The sequence below is a fragment of the Capricornis sumatraensis genome, chromosome 3 (genome assembly GCF_032405125.1).
Source record: "Capricornis sumatraensis isolate serow.1 chromosome 3, serow.2, whole genome shotgun sequence".
NCBI classification, from domain to species: domain Eukaryota; kingdom Metazoa; phylum Chordata; class Mammalia; order Artiodactyla; family Bovidae; genus Capricornis; species Capricornis sumatraensis.
Genome location: NC_091071.1, coordinates 59,452,940 through 59,473,622, shown reverse-complemented (window position 1 = coordinate 59,473,622; position 20,683 = coordinate 59,452,940). Strand labels below are relative to the sequence as shown.

The window sequence follows — 20,683 nt, the reverse complement described above, 5'->3', positions numbered from 1 at the left end:
CACAGGGAACTCTATTCAGTGCTCTGCGGTGACCTAAATGAGAAGAAAATCCATAAAAGAGGGGTTATATGTACCCATGTAGCTGATTCACCTTGCTGTACAGCAGAAGCTAACACAACATTGTAAAGCAATTACACTCCAATAAAATTTTTTTAAAGAAATAGTGCTGTAATGCATATGGGAGTACAGATATCTTTTGAGTCAGTGTTTTTGCTTCCTTTGGCTAAATACCCAGAAGTGTGGAATTGCTGGAGCATATGGTCCATGTGTGTGTGTGCAGTCATGTCTGACTCTTTGTGACCCTATGGACTGTAGCCCACCAGGCTCCTCTGTCCACGGAATTTTTCAGGCAAGAATACTGGAGCTGGTTGCCATTTCCTCCTCCAGGGGATCTTCCCAACCCAGGGACTGAACCTGCACCTTCCACATTGGCAGGTGGATTCTTCACCACTGAGCCACCTCGGAAGCCCTTACGATGAATACATCTTGTTACAAGTTTTACATCATGCCTCATTATACAGCACTCTCTTAATGAATTCATCATCATATAGAATTTATCACAGAATTCATAGTCCATTTGGAGTCAGTGGTGCACAGAACATATATTAAAACAGTGGTCACACTGGACATGCAGAAAATTTGTACTGTTTTACTCTTTCAAAAAAGATACTTTTTAAAAGTGTGAGTTGAATCTTATTATTACATAATTTATGAAATTAAAATATGCCACATTATGACCATGTTTCTATAGCACTTTACAATATACAAGGTAGTTTTAAATACACAACCTTATTCAAACTAAAAAATTATACAGTGTGATAGGCAGGATAAAATTTTTCAGATAGCCTCATGTTTATTGTGTCTTTCACATAAAATAGGAAACATTTTAAAAATATAAATATTAAGCCAATATACATACCCAAATGGTTTCATAAGCAAAAGATGTAATTTTATAATTTTGCCTGCAGCAGGTGTGTTAGGCAGCTAATAATTAGCCGTTCTGCACAAATACATAAATAAATTCTAAATTTGCATTTATATAATATTCTAATTTTATGTTAAACTAAATATAATATTTGATAACATTTAAATTCTAGGGGAAAAAGCTTCTAGACACAATATTTTTCTCTCCAATACGATTATTAAAAAGGAAAGCACATTCTTACCATTTCCTCTACCTTAGTTCAAGCCTCGTAGGCTGGTTTTCTTTCCTCCAATGTCTCCCTCATGTTTTCTGATCTTTATCCTGATGACGTAATCATCTTTGCTAAACTAAATTACAACACCATGATAAAAAATGTGCAGCACCGCGGGATCAATGCACAAACAGTAAACTCCCAATTGTAGCACTAAAGATTTATCCTTACTCTGGACTCAGACTTCCTCTTGTGCGCCTTGTTGGGAGCCTTCCCAACTTCATTTCAGGTGCCCTCAGCCTTTAGGAGAAGGGGGTCCCACTGCATCTCCTAGGAAGGGTCTTGCTGCCTAAGAAAGTGCTCCCGGTGCAGCATACATAATACATTAGGACAGTCAAATTAATAAGAAAAAATTTTAATCCTCATTCAGGATTAAAACATGTTGAATCTCTCACATATGCACACCTCTTCCCATCCCACTAGGTTTCAATGAAGAAGAACCAAATTCACTGGCAACCATTTTACAGTGATGGAAAGGACCATATTTAAGATGAAGCCAAGGTTAATGAAAGAAATACCAAAATACTATGGACACAGTGCACACAGGCATACCCATCCATCAAATCACGAGATGTAGGTTTTAAACCTTATTTACATTGTGAGACTCATCTCCCTTGGTTGTAGCTGAGCAAAGCCAGGTCACTCTGGGCACCTTCCTCAGGAACTTATAACTGGGACTAGGAGATTCCAAGTGCATTCTAGTCTTGCATCCTGAGTAGGCTTATGCAACACTCTTCATCAATTAAAATTCACCACACATTTATATTATCTGTTTAGTGTAAATAGAAACTGCTGCTGCTGCTGCTAAGTCACTTCAGTCGTGTCCAACTCTGTGCGACCCCATAGACGGCAGCCCACCAGGCTCCCCCGTCCCTGGGATTCTCCAGGCAAGAACACGGGAGTGGGCTACCTAAAAGAAAAACCAGCAAAACTGAGGGTATGATTAACAACAGCATCATCCCTCCTGACCTCATCCCCTTGGGAAAAATAAGAGTCTCTAAGAAATCAAAGCAGCTCCCTGGTGGTCTAGTGGCTAGGATTCAGTGCTTTCACCGCCGCAGCTGGGGTTCAATTTCTGGTTACGGAAATCTTTGGGCTTCCCTCATAGCTCATAGTTGGTAAAGAATCTGCCTGCAATGCAGGAGACCCAGGTTAGATTCCTGGGTTGGGAAGATCCTCTGGAGAAGGAAATGGCAACCCACTCCAGTATTCTCGCCTGGAGAATCCCATGGATGAGGAGCCTAGCAGGCTACAGTCCATGGGATCACAAGAGCTGGACACAACTTAGTGACTAAACTACCACCGCCAAGCAATAAAGGAATTTGGTCATCAAATTTTAACAGCTGAAAGAATTTTACTATCTTCTGTCTATGAACTTCAGCATTATTAAATTTCTGTTTTCCTGCAAACAAACCTAAGTTCCTCTCTTGTTTAGACAATGATTTTAAGCTGCTGGCTTCTCCAAATTCATCTAAATCAGCTGTTAAGTGCTGAGTTTTGACCCAACCAGCAGGGGTCAGAGTCAGAACAAAAACCACTTAATGAAGGATCTCATGGAAGATATCTAACATTTAAGTGAGCAAAAATCAATCACTGCTGAACTGCAGAGATAATGTGCAAATAGCCAGCATCTCAATGAAATACTAAAACATGTGCAGCGCCCTTAAATATGATATCTAATAACTTTTAAAGTCTGAAAAAGGTCTAAAGAGACAATAGTGATACTCTAATAAAAAAATAATACAATTGAAACAAAATAATTGAATTATAATCCTGTAGCTGGCTGCAGTAAATTATCAAAGCACATAAACAAGCTTTAGATATTACAAGTAGTTTCCTAAATTTGACTCAAGAACAAACTCAAGGTTATCTTGCTTCCTCAAGTACGATTTTTTTTTTAAAGGCGAAATTATGCTCTGAAAATACTTACTTGTTACATCAGTCTTTATTCCTGCAATCTTCAACAGTGGTTCAACCTTTTCATAATAAACCTGAGTAGCTTCCTTTTTGTGGCTTTGGGGGTTAAGGAGTATTTTTAATGACTTTGGTCTGTTTGAAAATCCTAAGAGGAAAATATGAAGACAGAAATTATAAACTCTCTGTCAGCACTTTTTTCTTTCCCTTTAAACCACACACTAAAGCCAGTTAGAATGTGATACACCTATTTAATTAGTATTTGCTATTTTTATTTGAAATCCTGGCAAGAGCTTTCCTGAATACAGCATTATTTTCAAACATTTCACATTCCCTAGCAATGAAATAGGAATATCTCTCTTAAAGTTAAGTCCTGAGTTATAACAAAGCATTTTTAACCTATGAAGGAAGGTGTGAATGAAAACAACCTTGTGAATATTAGATGATTTTTATGTATACTTACCAAATCACCAATAATAGTGAATATATCCAATGTTTCTTAAGCATCTGTTTCTGGGTGGAGGGGGCGGGGGAAGCAATACACTGTAACAAATAGGAAAGCCCACTTCCTCTCCTTGGATAAATATGCTCATTACTGGAACTGGGTATTCCAGTGACCCCAGGGCTGACCTGCTGGTGAGCTCAGGGTGGAGGATTCGGGGCTAGGTCAGGGCCAGCTCCAGAGCAATGCATACTGGGAGCTAAAAAGAGGGCTTAGGTCAGAGTTCAAACCTGAAAGAGGGCTGGAGGGAAAGAACTCTTCCCTGGGGAACTGGAAAAGCAACGTCTCTCAGCGGGATCCGGGGATATGGTGCTGCCTCACAGTTGGAGCTGAGATTTGATACTACAATTTTCTGGGCTTGCAAGATGCTTATCACTTAGAGCCCTGTTGGAGCAGGTGCAAAGCAAATTTTCTGTTGTTAGGAAGGGGCAGGAGGGGACAGAGGAGCCAGAGGAAAGCTGACGACTATTTCTTTCGTGGTAAGCTGCTCTCACTGGGCCATGCTTCAAGGTTAGAAAAGCAGTTACTAGCATCCATTTTTAATGAAACTGTTACAAAAGCCAAAAGAAAAATGCCCATTACACTCATGTCAGTTTTGGGGCCTCCAGCAGAGACAATATTTTCTTACCATAATTGATATAATAAAAAATGTTCAACGAATCACACTGTTTGAATTCAGGGAGAGTCTTGGCTGAGGACCGGACAGGACGATGCTGAACTCCTTGTTTTTCTGTAATTGGCTCTGGGCTCCTGTTTTGCTGAGAGGTCTCTGCCAATCTGCTAACTATACAGTCTTGAAACCTCAAACTCCTTCCCCCCCCCCTTTCAATCAATTCCTACATTCAAATGAGTGCCCCGATTTGCGATTTGCGTGGTGATAACTGTTTGCTTCCATGCCTCTGCCCTTCCTGGCCGTCTCTCTCCGGCTACTCACAGGCGTCTTGCAGCATCCCCCTTCCATTGTATCCTCAGACCTTCTAGCTCCCAGCAGCCCTGCACTGGTTCAAAGCTCCAGGGCCTATCTCTGCCTGAGGAGCAAGCCTGAACCCCTGAAAATGACATCCAGAACCTTCCCCAACCAGCTCCAACCTATCCTCTCTCCTTCCTTTCACACAGATTCAAGAAATACTTATTGAGCATTTGTACTGAGTACAGGGAAGAGGGGAGGTGATTCATATGTGGCTCATGCTTCAAAGGGGGAAGACGAATCCACAAACAGAAACAGTACAGGACAGAACAGATCTGTTAACACAGAGGCACAAAGTGCCCTGGGAGTGCAGAGAGGAGGGTCTTATTAAAGATCTGTAAAAGGGCTTCTGGAGAAGGTAGCATCTGAGTAAGGCTCTGGGCTCACGCTGCTGTTTCCCACCACTTGCAATTCCCTCCTGCCTCACACCTCATCCTCTCCCTTCCCCCAAACAGCTAAAGGAGGGCCAGGAAGAAAATATACAAAGTGTGAGACCTGCACAGAAAATGCTAGAAGCAAACTGAGCACAGAGGGTTTTCTGTTTCAGTCCAGCTTCCCCTTCATGATCTCGACCCACTGGATTACTTGCTGAACACAGGTCTGTCCAGTCTCCCTCCATTCAGGCTCCCTTTCCACTCCGCCTCATCCCCAACCCTGTGAAAAGGCGACCACTTTTTCATAGCTCACTTCAAACACCACTTCTTCACTGAAGCCTCTCCTGATCACCAACAGATTCACCTCTCAGGCTTCCTACTCCTAGGTTATCTATCCTCTGTCCGTCTGTTATCTATTTTTTATATCATTTGTACAAAAATCTCAGATAAAAGACTCAGTGTCTCAGGATTCCCACTGGCCAAACCTGGGGCAACATAAAATGGAATAAAGACAGTAACATACCATACATACTATGGGGCACAATTTACAACAGCTAGAACATGGAAGCAACCTGGATGTCCAATGACAGATGAATGGATAAAGAAGTTGTGGTACATATACACAATAGAATATTACTCAGCCATGAAAAGGAACACATTTGAGTCAGTTCTAATGAGGTGGATGAACCTAGAGCCTATTATACAGTGAGGAAAGTCAGAAAGAGAAAGAGAAAAACACATATATACAGAATCTAGAAAGATGGTACTGAAGAATTTATTTGCAGGGCAGCAATGGGGCTTCCCTGGTGGCTCAGAGGTTAAAGCGTCTGCCTGCAATGTGGGAGACCTGGGTTTGATCCCTGGGTTGGGAAGATTCCCCTGGAGAAGCAAATGGCAGCCCACTCCAGTATTCTTGCCTGGAGAATCCCATGGACGGAGGAACCTGGTGGGCTACAGTCCACGGGGTCGCAAAGAGTTGGACACTACTGAGCGACTTCACTTTCACTTTCTTTCACTTTCAATGGAGAAACAGACATAAGAGAACAGACTTATGGACACGGGGAGAGGATGAGATGTATAGAGAGGGAAACATGGAAACTCATATTACCATATGTAAAATAGATAGCCAACAGGAATTTGCTGTATCTCTCAGGAAACTCAAACAGGGGCTCTGTATTAACCTAGAGAGGTGGGGTGGGGAGGAAGACAGGAAGGAGGGTCAAGTGGGAGAGGATATATGTATGCCTATAGCTGATTCATGCTGAGGTCTGAAAGAAAACAACAGAATTCTTAAAAGCAATTATCCTTCAATTAAAAAAATAAATTTAAATTTAAAAAACCCCAGGAGCCAGGTTTCTTTAAAAACAACAACACTAAATAAACACACAAAGAAAGAAGAAGGAAAAACTGTCTTATAGAAGAAAAAACAATAAATATAGAAAAATTAAAGAGTTAAAAAATCAATATTTTTGACCATTATAATAATGATGGATCTAAGCAAGAATCAGCAATGGATGCTAAAACCATCAGTAATGACAGTCAGTTGTGGAACGATATATTTACTTATTCTTAAACTCTGTCCCTCCCTATCCTTCTATTTACAGAAGATAAAGAGGAAAACTGGCAGACACATCCTCAGTCAAGCAAGCAAAGTTAACAACACTCTGAGTGATACACACAGACACACGTGTCTCATGTATGCCAGGCACAGCACCAAGACATGCAACCTGTGTGGGACTTCTGCCTCGAGTGCATAATATGGACCTGATATGATGAAACACTCAAACCCAAGTGGAAGGGTATTCTCAAAATACCTGCCTTAGGCTTCTCAATGCTGCCAAGACTATGAAAGACAAAAGCTGGGGAACTGTTCCAGATTAAAGGAGTCTGAAGAGACAACAACAAAACGAGGTATGTGATTCTGGATCAGGGTCAAAACAAAACTGCCATGGGCAGTATTCGTGTCCTTTAATGAGGAAAGGCTAAGCAGATCAATCTAAGGCTCACTTTTATTAAAACATGACAAGGACTAGAAACTTGTTCTCACCTCCAGACAGTCCAGACTAAGATCTAGTTAAATTTCCCCTTACCTGGTATTTTTGTTAGAATACTCTCATGTCTCCAGCAGTAACAGACCCAGTAAGAAAGGTGTCTAATCACCAGATGGGAGTGCCCAAATGCTGTCATACAAACCCACTTTTCTTCCCCCCTCCCTCTTCCTATATCATGACTGTGAAGGAATAAACATTCATGGAAATGAAAAACAGTCATTTCGGCTTGAGGATAAGCACATTCTAGCTCAAGGCTTCTAGACTTCAAATGTAAATATATAAAAGTACATGCTCTACAGTCCATCCAATCTTTGTGACACAAACCTAAGGCAGGAAAGGGGCTAAATTTTTTTTAAAGACTTTCTAAAAGGATTTAAGCAAAGTAAGTTTATTTAAAGCCTCAGTTAATAATAGTAATGAAAACTAAATTAATCAGAAATGTCCTTAGGCATGCTGGTCAATCAAGGGGTTTTTAAATACATGTCAACAAAGCAGATTTTTTTTTTAACCAGATCATGTATTCGTTTTCTCATTTCTCTTTTTCTTTCAGATGAACTTAATATGATGTCTATGAAGCTAAAGTCTAAGTATACATGAATTAGGTAACAATTTGATATCAAAATTTAGAAATCAGAATGGAGATTTCTACCCAATAAAGTAGGACTTTTTAATGTCCTTAAGAGATATAACTGCAAAGGTCCCAACCATCTCTCCATCCACGCTCCTTCCTCAAGCCTCCTCCTATTCCATTCATTTTCTTGAATTCCTATGTGCCTTCTGCCACAGTGCCCTTGCACCTGCTCTCCCCACGAGCTGCCCACCTGCACCATCTGCCACCATAGCCACTTCGCTCAGTTAACCTCTTCTTTTGTTTTGATCTTGCCTCAGTTATCACTTTCTGGGGAAAGCAGGAAAGCCTATCATGACCTCCTTGGCTTGGTGACTTCAGCTAGGTCACTTCACCCTTATCATTTATTCTCACAAATGAATGTACTTCCCAATCTTGATTATTATATACCATTGTAACTTTACATCTATTTATTAGTTAATCTTCCATATTAGACTGGAAACTCTCTTGGTTTGTCTCCAAGATTTTGCTCATGAAGAATCATTCCACAGGGCAAAATAAAATGGTGTCTGGAGTTGAAGAGAGTGGGGGATGGTGTCAGGCTAGTGGGTACACAGAGAGGGCCTTAGAGGGATGAAAGTCTGGTTGATGAAGGACTTCAGGCAGCAATACCGTGTGTGAAAGATAAAAGCTGTGCGCAGCAGTTAAGACTGGAGAGCACAGTGGTGTTGGGAGGAATCTTACCCCAAGCATATAGAGCTCTACGGATTTTGTCCTTCCTCCAGTCAAAGTCAAAGTCAGGGAAGAAGTAAAGTCACTACAGGTGTTCCAAAGCCTCTTTCCTGCTGAGTTAACCATCCAGTGTTGGAGTCTGAATCCAGGTCTAAGGCACTTGGTTACACTCTTCACCAAGTGACCTCAATACAAATGTCTCTGTATTTGAGAACCACACACACAGTAGTTTTCTGTACAGATTAAAATACACACACTGTACTCTGAGAATTCAAAATTTCATTAGTTACCCAGTTCCCTTCCTGAGAGACAACTACTGGCACCACTGAAAATCTATTCTGTGCACATATGAAAATGTATGTATATGTTCAGTGACTTTTTACATAGATGGCAGCATCCCCACCTATTATTCTGTGCCTTGCTTTTCCTTTTACAATATTTTGGAGATGATTCCATACCACTATAGAGTGGCATCTTAGTTTATCTAGAGCTGCTTAGTTTTCTTCGTATGAACCTAATTGAATTAACTAGTTCCCTGGGGATAGGTATTCAGGTTGTTTCCAATCTTCCTTTACTGCAAATAATGCTGCAATAAAGGTCATTTTGCATCTGTTTACGGAAAACTGCAGAGCAAAACTCTAGAAGGAGAATCACTAGATCAAAGAATATGGACCCTTGAGAGTGTATACTGCCAAATTACTTGCCATAGAAACAATTCAGAGTTGTGACCAAAAAAAAGTAAATGCTAGAGTAAAAGTAATTGATCCTTGGCTCCTCCATTTGCCAAACTGTGTGACTTTGGGTTATTGTCTAACTTCTCTGTTCTTCAGTTTCCTCATCTGTAATAGGGGCTAATAAGAGTACCATTCATAAAAGGTACATGTGATGATTAAATAAGTGAATATAAAGTACTTAGGAAAGTGCATGACACACAGTACTCAGTTTACCTATTATTTTTACTACCAATTTACACCACCAGGAACTTAGAGAGTCTGTTTTCTTACACCCTTGTAAACCTTGCGTATTTTCAATTTTTTTGATCTTTGATAATCTGAAGGATAAAAAACTGCATATCACTCTAATTTCAATTTACATTTCTCTTATAAGGGGGGGGAGGGTGAGAAATACTGAAAATGTTTAACAGCCGCTTTTATTTTTGCATGAGCTATCAGTTTATATCATTAGCCAATCTTTAAAAAGAATCTTTGTATTCTTTGAGATGTTAATTATAGTAGTGCTCCATACAGTAAGAAAAATCAACCTTTTGTTGATGGATTACAAACATTTTCCCCAGTGTGTCATTTAGTGATTTTCATTTTATTTATGCTGTTTTCTTTGTTAAAAGTTTTCATTTTTATGTGCCTGTATTTGAATATATCACTTCTTTTATAGCTTCTGGGTTTTGTGCCATATTTAAAAACTCCCTTTGTGACAAAAAAAAAAAAAAACCTGTATTTTTCTAATAAGTTGATGGTCTCAATTTCATATTTTATGAAAGCTGACAGTAACTTTTTCCCAGATTGCTATCTATCTATTCCCAACATCATTCATGACATAATCCATCTTTCTCCCTCAGATTTCAAATGCCACTTTTTTATATATTAGGTTTCTGGATGTGTTTGAATGTAATCTAAGTGTCTAAGTGTTATGATACTGATTCATGTCAGTATCATAACATTTTAAATATCATAGTTTCATAACACGACTTAATAGCTGGTACAGCTGGTCTCTCTTTACTATTTTTAAGAATTTCTATGTCTATTTTTACACATGATCTTTAAAATCAGTTTGTCTAGTATGAAAAATTCTACTGGCATTTTATTGAGATTATATTAAATATAAATTATCTTAAGGACAATAACACTTTTTGAGATCCAGTCTTTCTTTACAGAAACAAGGTACGCTTTTCCATTTTAAGTTTTCTGTGTCCCTCAGTGCCATGTTAAATGTTTGTCAGATGAATGCTGAACAAGTATACGTTTTTCATCTTTTTGGTTACTGCCATCAATATGTTTCCAACTCCCATCTCTTTACCGAATATTAACAGCAAATATCAAAACTATTTATTTTTACACCTAGCACTTAATTTTATCATTGTTCATCATAGATTTCCTTTTATTCTCTTTGATTTTTCAAGCTAATAGTTATTTCACATTCAAATGATGGTAATTTCACTTTTCCCTTTCCAACTGGCAAACACATTCATTTTTTCTCTACTCTTCTTGCATTGGTTGGTTTCACCAGAAGAATGTGACTAACAGTGCTGATGAAGAATACTCTTGTTAGTTCCAGAGCTCAGTGGGACTCCTTCACATATTTCTTCATGTTGGCTTTAAAATGAGATGTACACTCATTATCAGAGAAATGCAAATCAAAACCACAATGAGGTATTATCTCATGCCAGTCAGAAGAGCTGTCATCAAAAAGCCTACAAACAATAAATGCTGGAGAGGGTGTGGAAAAAAGGGAACCCTCTTACAATGTTGGTGGGAATGCAAACTGGTATAGCCACTATGGAGAACAGTGTGGAGATTCCTTTAAAAACTGGGATTAGAACTGCCATATGACCCAGCAATTCCACTGCTGGGCATACACACCAAGGAAACCAGAATTAAAGAGACACATGTGTCTCAATGTTCATTGCAGCACTGTTTACAATAGCCAGGACATGGATGCATCCTAGATGTCCGTTGGCAGACGAACGGATAAGAAAGCAGTGGTATATATACACAATGGAGTATTACTCGGCCATTAAAAAGAATACATTTGAATCAGTTCTAATGAGGTGGCTGAAACTGGAGCCTATTATACAGAGTGAAGTAAGCCAGAAAGACAAATACTGTATATTAACGCATATACATAGAATTTGGAAAGATGGTAACTGATCCTACATGCAGGGCAGCAAAGGAGACACAGATGTAAAGAACAGACTTTTGGACTCAGTGGGAGAAGGAGAGGGTGGGATGATTTGAGTGAATAGCATTGGAACATATACATTACCATATGTAAAATAGATAACCAATGTGAGTATGATGCAAGGCACGCAAAGCCAGTGTTCTGTGATAACCTGGAGGGATAAGAGGGGGAGGGAGGTAGGACAGGGCTCAGGATGGATGGGACACATGTATAGCTATAGCTGATTCATGTTGGTGCATGGCGAAAATCATCAAGATATTGTAAAGTAATTATCCTTCAATTAAAATAAATTAATTTAAAATAAAATGAGATGTATATGGCTCAGATGGTAAAGAAGCCACCTGTAATGAGGGAGAGCTGGGTTTGATCCCTGGGTTAGGAGGATCCCCTGGAGGAGGGCATGGAAACCCACTCCAGTATTCTTGCCTGGAGAATCCCCATGGACAGAGGAGTCTGGAAAGCTACAGCCCATGGGGTTGCAAAGAGTCGGACACGACTGAGGAACAAAGCACACATATTTCTCATGCTCATAACATAGCCATCTCTCCTTATTTTATTAAGGGTTTCTTGACACTCATAAGTAAAAGCAATCTATATTTTTCTTCTTTTGGACTTCATTGTCAGATGTTGGTATTAATTCCATGCAAGCTCTATAATAAAATCTGGGAGTTTTCATTTTTTTCCTTTGCTCCAGAATAGTTTAAATAATATTGAAGTTTCTTATTCCTTAAAGGTATGGGCATATTCATCTGAAAATGTCAGAGTTGGTGGGGTTTTTTTGTTTTGGGTTTTTTTTTTTAGAAGTAACAAAAAATTTCTACTTCTTTGGTTGTAATTCATCTGTTTACATTTCCTCTACCTCCTGGAGTCAGTTTGGCCATTTTTACTTTCCTGGACTATGTGTTTATTCATTTCATCCTGCTCCTAAGTGGCAGTCCAGGTTGCCTGCCAGTTTCCAGATGTGGTCCTCCTATTGAGTAGCAGAAATAACACTATTTCCCCTGATAATCAGAACTGATCACCTTTGCCAGCAAAGCAACTGCATTATTATTATTTTTTCATTTGCTGGTTCAGTCATATGGTTCAATAATGTGACCAGGTAGTTTCAATGTCCAGTTCAGTTGAACCATTATCATTTTCCCATATGGAAGTATTCTTCTAAACTAAAAACTCTAAATCAGCAGAGTTCAAAGTCCTAGAGACCGGAAGCAAAAAATACTATCACTGGGAAACAGGTGGAGAAGAGAGATGACACTTACCTTCACTCACTCACTGGTCCACAGACCTATGTATTCTGTTTATGGAACGAAAAACTGCTTTACTATCACAAGATTTAGCCTCCCAAGTGGAAGACAATATAATAAAATAGGAAACGTGGTAAGACCAGTGAATTCCATACTGTTCAGCCAATTGATTTACTTTTCTTGATGCGAATGAGTCTCGTGATCAAAAGCAGTATTGTATAAGGTGTAAATTCACTGAACAAGGTATTTAAGAGAGTCATCAATGGTAGTCCTGGCAGAAACACGGTGGACAATAAATCCAAATCCATACCAAATGTAAGCACTGGTAGCAAAGAGGCCAAGACACTGACCTTTCACAAAAGAGAGGATTCAATGTATCAATCTCCCATCAAGTGATTGACTGGTTGCTCTGGGATGTCCAGGGCTCAAGGCTGATCTGTTTGCAAGCAAAGTACTCAATAAAATGGTGGTAATCAACTCAGCCTTAGTGGATATACGTGCTTATTGCTAAATCCCTATATTTTTCCCCTTCCTGTCTTAAGGCCACTTTGTTTATATGTTCATTGTGTAAGCCTACATGTGCTCTGAAAAGATGCTGACAAACATCTATAGAATGGAGCATCTTGCCGATCTGGTTATTTCCTCTTCTAGAATAAATTTTCCTTGGTAAGCATTTACATAAAACATAAATCTCACATCTGTTCTTATTCTGTGAAAGTCATTCATATACTTTATTTTATTACACCTGTCACCAACCTTGCAAATTTTTACTTCCAACTATTTGGCCAAGCTCTTAACCACTGATCATGCATTGAGACATTAATCTCTCTGGCCATCACTCCATAACAACTTATATCAACCAAAGTTCTGACCACCAGAAGGATCTCTCTTCCCTACTATCTTTTAAGAACACTTTCAGGTGGGGTTGTAACACTTCAGGAGGTCACTTCTATCATACCATGCAGAGCTGTCTCTGAACTGTCTCTGAACATTTATCTCCCTTAGTCAACTGGTCAGAGAAGACATCTCACGAGGCCAAATATGTGGGGTGGGGGAGGAATGAGGAAAGCAAAGCAGCAACAGCTGTAGGCCACCAGCATAGTCGATGCACTAGAACCTTCTCCTCTAGCCTTTTAATAACATTATCTGTACAAAACAGCTTTCTATTTAAAATAGCTAGAGTATTTTTGTTTTGAGTCAACCAAACTTTGATCAATACAAATGTTTACTAGACATCTCAAGTTTAACGCTTTCAAAACTAAAATTCTGCTTTTTCCCTTCAAACCTGACCTTTCCGCCCACCATCTTCCCCTTCTGATTAAATGACAACTTCATCCTTCCACTTGCTCCAGTCAGAAACTTCACTTTACTCTGAATAACTACTTAAGGATTTCTCCCACCTTTCTAACATGCACTACGTGCTGTGCTGTGTCGTGCTTAGTCGCTCAGTGGTGTCCCACTCTGTGCGGCCCCATGAACTGTGGCCCGCCAGGCTCCTGTGTCCATGGGGATTCTCCAGGAAAGAATCCTGGAGTGGGTGGCCATGTTCTCCTCCAGTGGATTTTCCCAACCCAGGTCTCCTGCATTCCAGGCGGATTCTTTACCATCTGAGCTACCAGGGAAGCCCAAGAATACTAGAGTGGGTAGCCTATCCCTTCTCCAGGAGAACTTCCCAATCCAGGAATCACACTGGGGTCTCCTGAATTTCAGGCAGTTTACTCACCAGTTGAGCAACCTGGGAAGTCCAATACGCACTATACTTGCCTTTAACCAAATCATACCAGTTGGGAGAAGCAACATCATTTTTAAAAAAGAATAGCACTCATTCAGGAAGAATGATTGAATTAGAAAATCTCTATGATATACTCCTAGTTAAATAATCAGTTCAGGCAAGGATAATCAGCACATGTTAAAATCATTAGATGAAATATTTCCTGAAGACTACACATTCCCTTGGTCCCTGAGTATCACTCAACAAATTATCTACTAGTTTCAAATAGAGACATTATGACAGAGGGATCAAGCTTTCACCTCCTTGATTCAGGGATCAATCTTAGCCTCGGGAAGTCACCTTGGCCTTATTAATAGTGGGAAGTTAGACATTATGTACCACCCAAGATGATAAAATATGAACACATATCATTTATGAAGTATTCTTGCCCCAAATTTACAACATAAATCTAGGTAAGTCTTTAGATTGAAAATCCAGCCTATAGTAAATACAGGGAATAAAAGAACAAGTTAAATGATGCCCCCAAGAACAATCAGATGGGGCCTAGCAGTACTACTCAAAGCCTGTGATCTCCAAAATGACAGCCCGGCATCCCCCAACAGCTCATTAGAAAGGCCCACACCAGAACCACTGAATCAAAATTTCTGAAAATAAGGACCAATCATCTGTATTTTAATGGGCTAAGAGTTTCTCAGAGAATAAAAAAGATGAGGAGGGGCATGTTGTAGCGTTACAGTTTAAATGTATTTAGATTGGACACTGATTGGTACAAATCAGCTATAAAAGACATTTTGGAAAGTGGAAGAAATTTCAATGTGGACCAGGTATTCAGTTCAGTTCAGTCGCTCAGTCATGTCCAACTCTTTGGGACTCCATGAACTGCAGCAAACCAGGCCTCCCCGTCCATCACCAACTCCCGGAGTCCACCCAAACCCATGTCCATCGAGTCGATGATGCCATCCAGCCATCTCATCCTCTGTCGTCCCCTTCTCCTCCTGCCCTCAATCTTTCCCAGCATCAGGGTCTTTTCCAATGAGGCTTATATGATATTAGATGATAATAAACACAACTATTGCTCATTCATTTGGTAGGATAATGATATTTTGCTATTTCTAGAATTTTTATTAGAGATGCTTACTGAACTATTTCTGGGGAAAATACCCCCCGTGTAATTACCATGGAAGAACTGTACAAAAAAGATCTCAGTGAGCTGGATAACCATGATGGTGTCATCTCCCATTCCAAGTCAGACATTCTGGAGCGTGATATCAAATGGACCTTATGAAGCACTGCAGCCAATAAAGCCAGTGGAGGTGATGGAATTCCAGCAGGGCTATTTAAAGTCCTAAAAGGCGATGCTATTAAAGTCCTGCATTCAATATGTCAGCAAATTAGGAAAACCCAGTCAGACACGACTTGGCAAATGAACAACAGCAATCAAAATTACCCATGATATTTATCATTTACTTTAAAACACAGACAGTCGTAGAAAATAAATGAATGGATACCAAGGTGGGGAAGTGAGAGAGGGGAATGGACAGAGAGATTGGGACTGACATATATACACTGCTGCTGCTGCTGCTAAGTTGCTTCAGTCGTGTCCGACTCTGTGACCCCACAGACGGCAGCCTACCAGGCTCCCCCGTCCATGGGATTTTCCAGGCAAGAGTACTGGAGTGGGGTGCCATTGCCTTCTCCATATATACACTACTATGTATTAAATAGATAACTAATGAGAACCTACTGTTTAGCACAGGGCACTCTACTCAATGCTCTGTGGTGACCTAAATAGAAAGAAAATCCAAAAAGGAGCAGATGTATGTATATATATATAACTGATTCACTCTGCCATACAGCAGAAACTAATACAACATGGTAGAGCAACTACACACCAATTAAAAAAAAAATACTATGCTCCAATATAAAATAAAAATTTTAAAAAACTGACAGTAAAATGTTTGAAGCCACTATAGAAAAATGTTAAGTACAGAATCTAGGTAACAAAAATATAGAAAATATAAAAACATAATGGGCACCTATATGTTAGACATTTTTTCATAAGAGTAAAAAATAGATCTTAGCATCATCTTCAACTTTTTTCAATATCCACCAAGTCAGTAACTCCAGCCAGCTCTATCTTCAAAAATAAATCAAAAGGCTGACCACTTCAAACTACCTCTCCCACCCCTAACCTGATTTAAGCCATCATCTCTTGCCTGGATTATACCAATTCTTACTTAACTGGTCTCCTGCAGCAGTCCTTTCATCCGCTCACACAATCTACTATCTACTTGGCAGCCAAAATATATATTTTGAAAGTAAGTCAGATCATGTCATTCCTCTGCTTAAATTTTTCTAAGGAGAAAAGTCAAAACCATACAAACCTTACAAGGTCCTTCATGCATTACCTCCAGCCACCTCTGTGACTTCATTTCCAATTACTCTGCTCCCTGGCTCTACTCTGCAAATGACATTCTTGCCCAGCATTTTGCCCTTACTACTTCCTCTGCTTAGAATTACTTCTATGTCCAAATGGCTCCCATGACTTTCAGCTTTCCTCCAAAACTTCATAGCCCATGAAGTCTCCCTTAAGCACCTGTGTGCAACAGCAAATCTTTCATCCCATTTGACATCACAGAAATACACTTATTTGATTTTTCCAATTCCCTCTTCTTAGGAATGACATATTTGTGTCCCTCCAAAATTTATATGTTGATATCCTAATCCCCAACATGAGGGATTAGGAAGTGAGACCTTTGGGAGGTAATTAGGTGATAAGGATTGAGCCCTTATGAATGGGATCAGTGCTTTTATAAAAGAGACCCCAGAGGGCTCTAGCTTTCCTTCTGCCCTGTGAAGACACGAGACCTCTCATCAGACCCTGAACATGCCAGCACCCTGAGCTCAGACTTCAAGCCTCCAATACTGTGAGAAGTAAATTTCTGTTATTTATAAGCCACCCTCTCTCTGGTACTTTGTTATACCATCCCAAACAGACTAAGAGACTCCACTAACACTAGAATATAAGCTGTGTGTGTGTTCAGGCGCTTAGCCATGTCTGACACTGCAACCCTATGGACTGTAACTTGCCAGGTTTCTCTGTCCATGGAATTTTCAAGGCAAGAATATTGGAGTGGGTTGCCATTTTCTCCTTCAGGGATCTTCCCAACCCAGGGAGTGAACCCGAGCCTCCTGCATCTCCTGTATTGCAGGCAGATTCTTTACCCCTGGGGAAGCCCAGAATGTAATAAACTACTTGATAATAGTTAATAATAAGCTACTTGAGTTCAAAGACTTCATGGTTCTGTGCTTTGCTATATTACTAGCCCTTGGAATAGTATTTGGCACACAATAGATGCCCTATTATGTGTGTGTGTGTGTGTGTGTGTGTGTGTGTGTGTGTGTGTACTCTTTTAAAAAATAAACCAAAAGCTAAAAATAAATAAAAAATTCCAATTGTATTAAAGAAAAGATCAACACTGCAAAAAACAATCATGCAAGCAAAAGCCTTTCTGTTAAAATTGCTGTGATATAAAATACATCCAGCAATGTAACCACTTACATTAATTCCTAAAATAAAACAAAAAGACTAAGGCAAATACTTCACAAAGAACCAAAGATTTATCAGAAGTAGGTTTTGCAATAGGCACTTATATCCTCTGAAAGAAACATTTAGCATAAAAAAACTAACAACCTCTTATTGCTGTTAAGCTTTTAAAAAATAATTCAATCTCTATCTCATATTTACTTCCTATATACAAACAAACCCAGCAGAAGAATTATATTTAAGAACTGGGTAAAATCTTTTCTAAATTAAATCTATAGCAACAATGAAAACAAATACTTAACCCTTTTGCTTAGAACTGAAAATTAATCAGTGTGCCTTCCAAAACAACTCATAAGCTATTAAATAATCAGAAAACGGGCCAGGAAGAAACTGCCTTTAGTCCCCGTGGCACTAGCCAGTTTTGAAAACAATATCAGTTGTTCCATCTTAGGCTTAGACTGGGAGTGCCATCCTCAGCACCAGCAGGGCACTTGTGCTCTAGCATCTCACAAGAGAAAGGACAAAGCAAAGAAGCAGGAACCCAAGGATGGCACCGGTGTGTTAACAATGAAGCCAAGAAGGCATCCACCAGCTGACACTGCCAAATGATCTGAAAAATATATCTTCCATAAAAAGAACAGTAAGGAAAGAAATTGGAGGTTTTGAAGACTAGGTTAAGAAGGTAGGAAAGAGGAAGAAGTTCTCTGTTTTATGAAATGTGATTGATTCATAGATAACAGCAGTAACAACAAATAAAGAAAAAGCAGACCATTTTAAAATGTGTTTGTGAGAAAATAGACATGCATTCTAGATCTCCTGCCCAAACAAGAGATCAGTAAACATCTTCATGTGATACAGAAATATCAGTATGTGTGTGCTACTGTGCTCAGTCGCTCAGTGGTGTCCAGCTCTTTGCAACCCCATGAACCCATCCCCCATGAAGAGCCCGCCAGGTTCCTCTGTCCATGGGATTCTCTAGGCAAGAATACTGGCCTGGGTTTCCATTTCCTTCTCCAGGGGGTTGCTCCCCCCCAGGGATCAAACTCACGTCTCCTGCACTGGCAGACAGTTTCTTTACCACTGAGCCATCTAGGAAGCCCTGTGTACAGAAATATAGTTCACTGCAAAAATTTCTGTAACTTATTGGCTGCAAAGAACTCTACAGAAGACATTTTTAGAATGAGATGATGGCAAGCATCAGGCAGTCGCAGCCTTGTTCTTCTTTCATTCAATTATGACAAACTGTTTACTATGAAAGCTGTATTGAGACACATAAATCCCCTGAACTCCTTGAAAAAATGAATCTGAAAGTGATAAATCATTTATTCATAATTTTACAATAGTATAAGCATCCCGCAAAAGATAATCTAGGATTAAAATATAGACATGATTCAAAATTAATATGCAACTGACTTGGTTCTCAATCCTTTGGTAAACTCTCAATTCATAGTTAGTAGACCTTTTGAGCATGCCAGTTTTCAATGAACCAGCAGTGTAAAACAGAATGGCCAACTGTTCCTCTGTTAGTAGCAAATGTGCTAATATGTGCTAGTTTAAACTTGATCTATCAGTGAGTCAATGAACCATGAAGGGTGGGGGTTAATCAGGGTGTTCTCCAAACAAAGGCTCATGAGAGCAGTGGGGATGCCACTCCCAGACTCACATCTGTGCTGTTTTGAATGGAGCACGATGGAAACGTCATCGTGTTCATCAAAGTTAAGAGCCCAGAACCCTGTCACAGTCTTGCCTATATTCACAATCACTGTACACAGAAAAGCAACCAAATTGTGGCAAACAAAATCCAAACACAGGCAATAAAGCCACAATTCTCAGGAGCTACTAATATTAAACTTTGCCCAGTTAATATGTAAGAGTGACGGTAAAAACCTTTCACACATAAGATCTGACAACTTCCCAATAGCACTCAGAGTTGATAATATTAGGTGATGTATATGAAAATGCATCAATTTCACTTTATTATCAACCAAAGCTTACCGATGCGCATCTTTACACATACCAGTGAAAACAATCTAAATCCTATAATCTACTTAAAGTAACAAACAAGCTCAATAACTTCTGAATACACATGCAGCCCACCGGTGTGACATTTCCAGTTATTTCCAATAACTGAAATGGACTGAGCAGCAATTAGCAGAAAGAATCACCTGCTGCCAGGAGTAACCACCTCAATATTTCATACTTAAATAATAAAGGAGTTAAGACTATATAGAAAGAGCCAGAAGAAGCAGGAAGAGGAGTAAGAAAATTCAACAAAACATATCATCCATTTATTTTTACTAGACTTTTATAATAATCCTGATAAAATAAATTTTTATTTACTCTGGTCACTATACCACTTTCCCCACTACAAAACCCAGACTAAAAGAAGTACATGTTACTGGCTTCAGGAAAGTTTTTTTACTCCCTTGTTCTGCTTAAAACTTGACCAAGAATTAGTTTAAATAATTAGCACTGAAATATGACTAACTCTATGAAAATCCAATTTGATGAAATAATTGTACATTTAATCCTTCACAAGCCATGAAAATATGAAAATGTTAGAAAATGATTTTATAAACTTAAATTTTTTCATTTAACTATAGGATGAGATTTTATAGTTTCATGTATACAACACAGAGATGCAACATTTGCATATACTGCAAAATATTAATTGCAATATGTTTAGTTATCATATTTAGTAAACAGAGCTCTAATAAAATGTCACCAACCTGTTCTTTGTATCTATGAGTCTAGGTTTGGTTTTGTTTGACTTTTCAGATTCCACATATAAGTAAAGCACACAGCATAATACCCTCAAGGCCCATCCATGTTTTTGCAAATGGCTAGATTTCATTCTGTTTTTATGACGGAGTAGTAACCTATCATGTATATGTCCCACATCTTCTTTATCCACACATTCATGAATGGATACTTAGGATG

General features: G+C 39.2%; 1 protein-coding gene across 1 annotated transcript in view; it reads right to left on the bottom strand.

Annotated features, from left to right (window-relative positions):
* CERKL (ceramide kinase like) overlaps nucleotides 1-20,683 on the bottom strand; it is a 128,855-nt gene that overhangs the window by 35,270 nt on the left and 72,902 nt on the right. Inside the window, exon 3 of the mRNA XM_068968448.1 lies at nucleotides 3,127-3,258. Within this exon, the coding sequence (XP_068824549.1) occupies nucleotides 3,127-3,258 (132 nt within the window). The remainder of the gene's footprint in view (nucleotides 1-3,126; nucleotides 3,259-20,683) is intronic.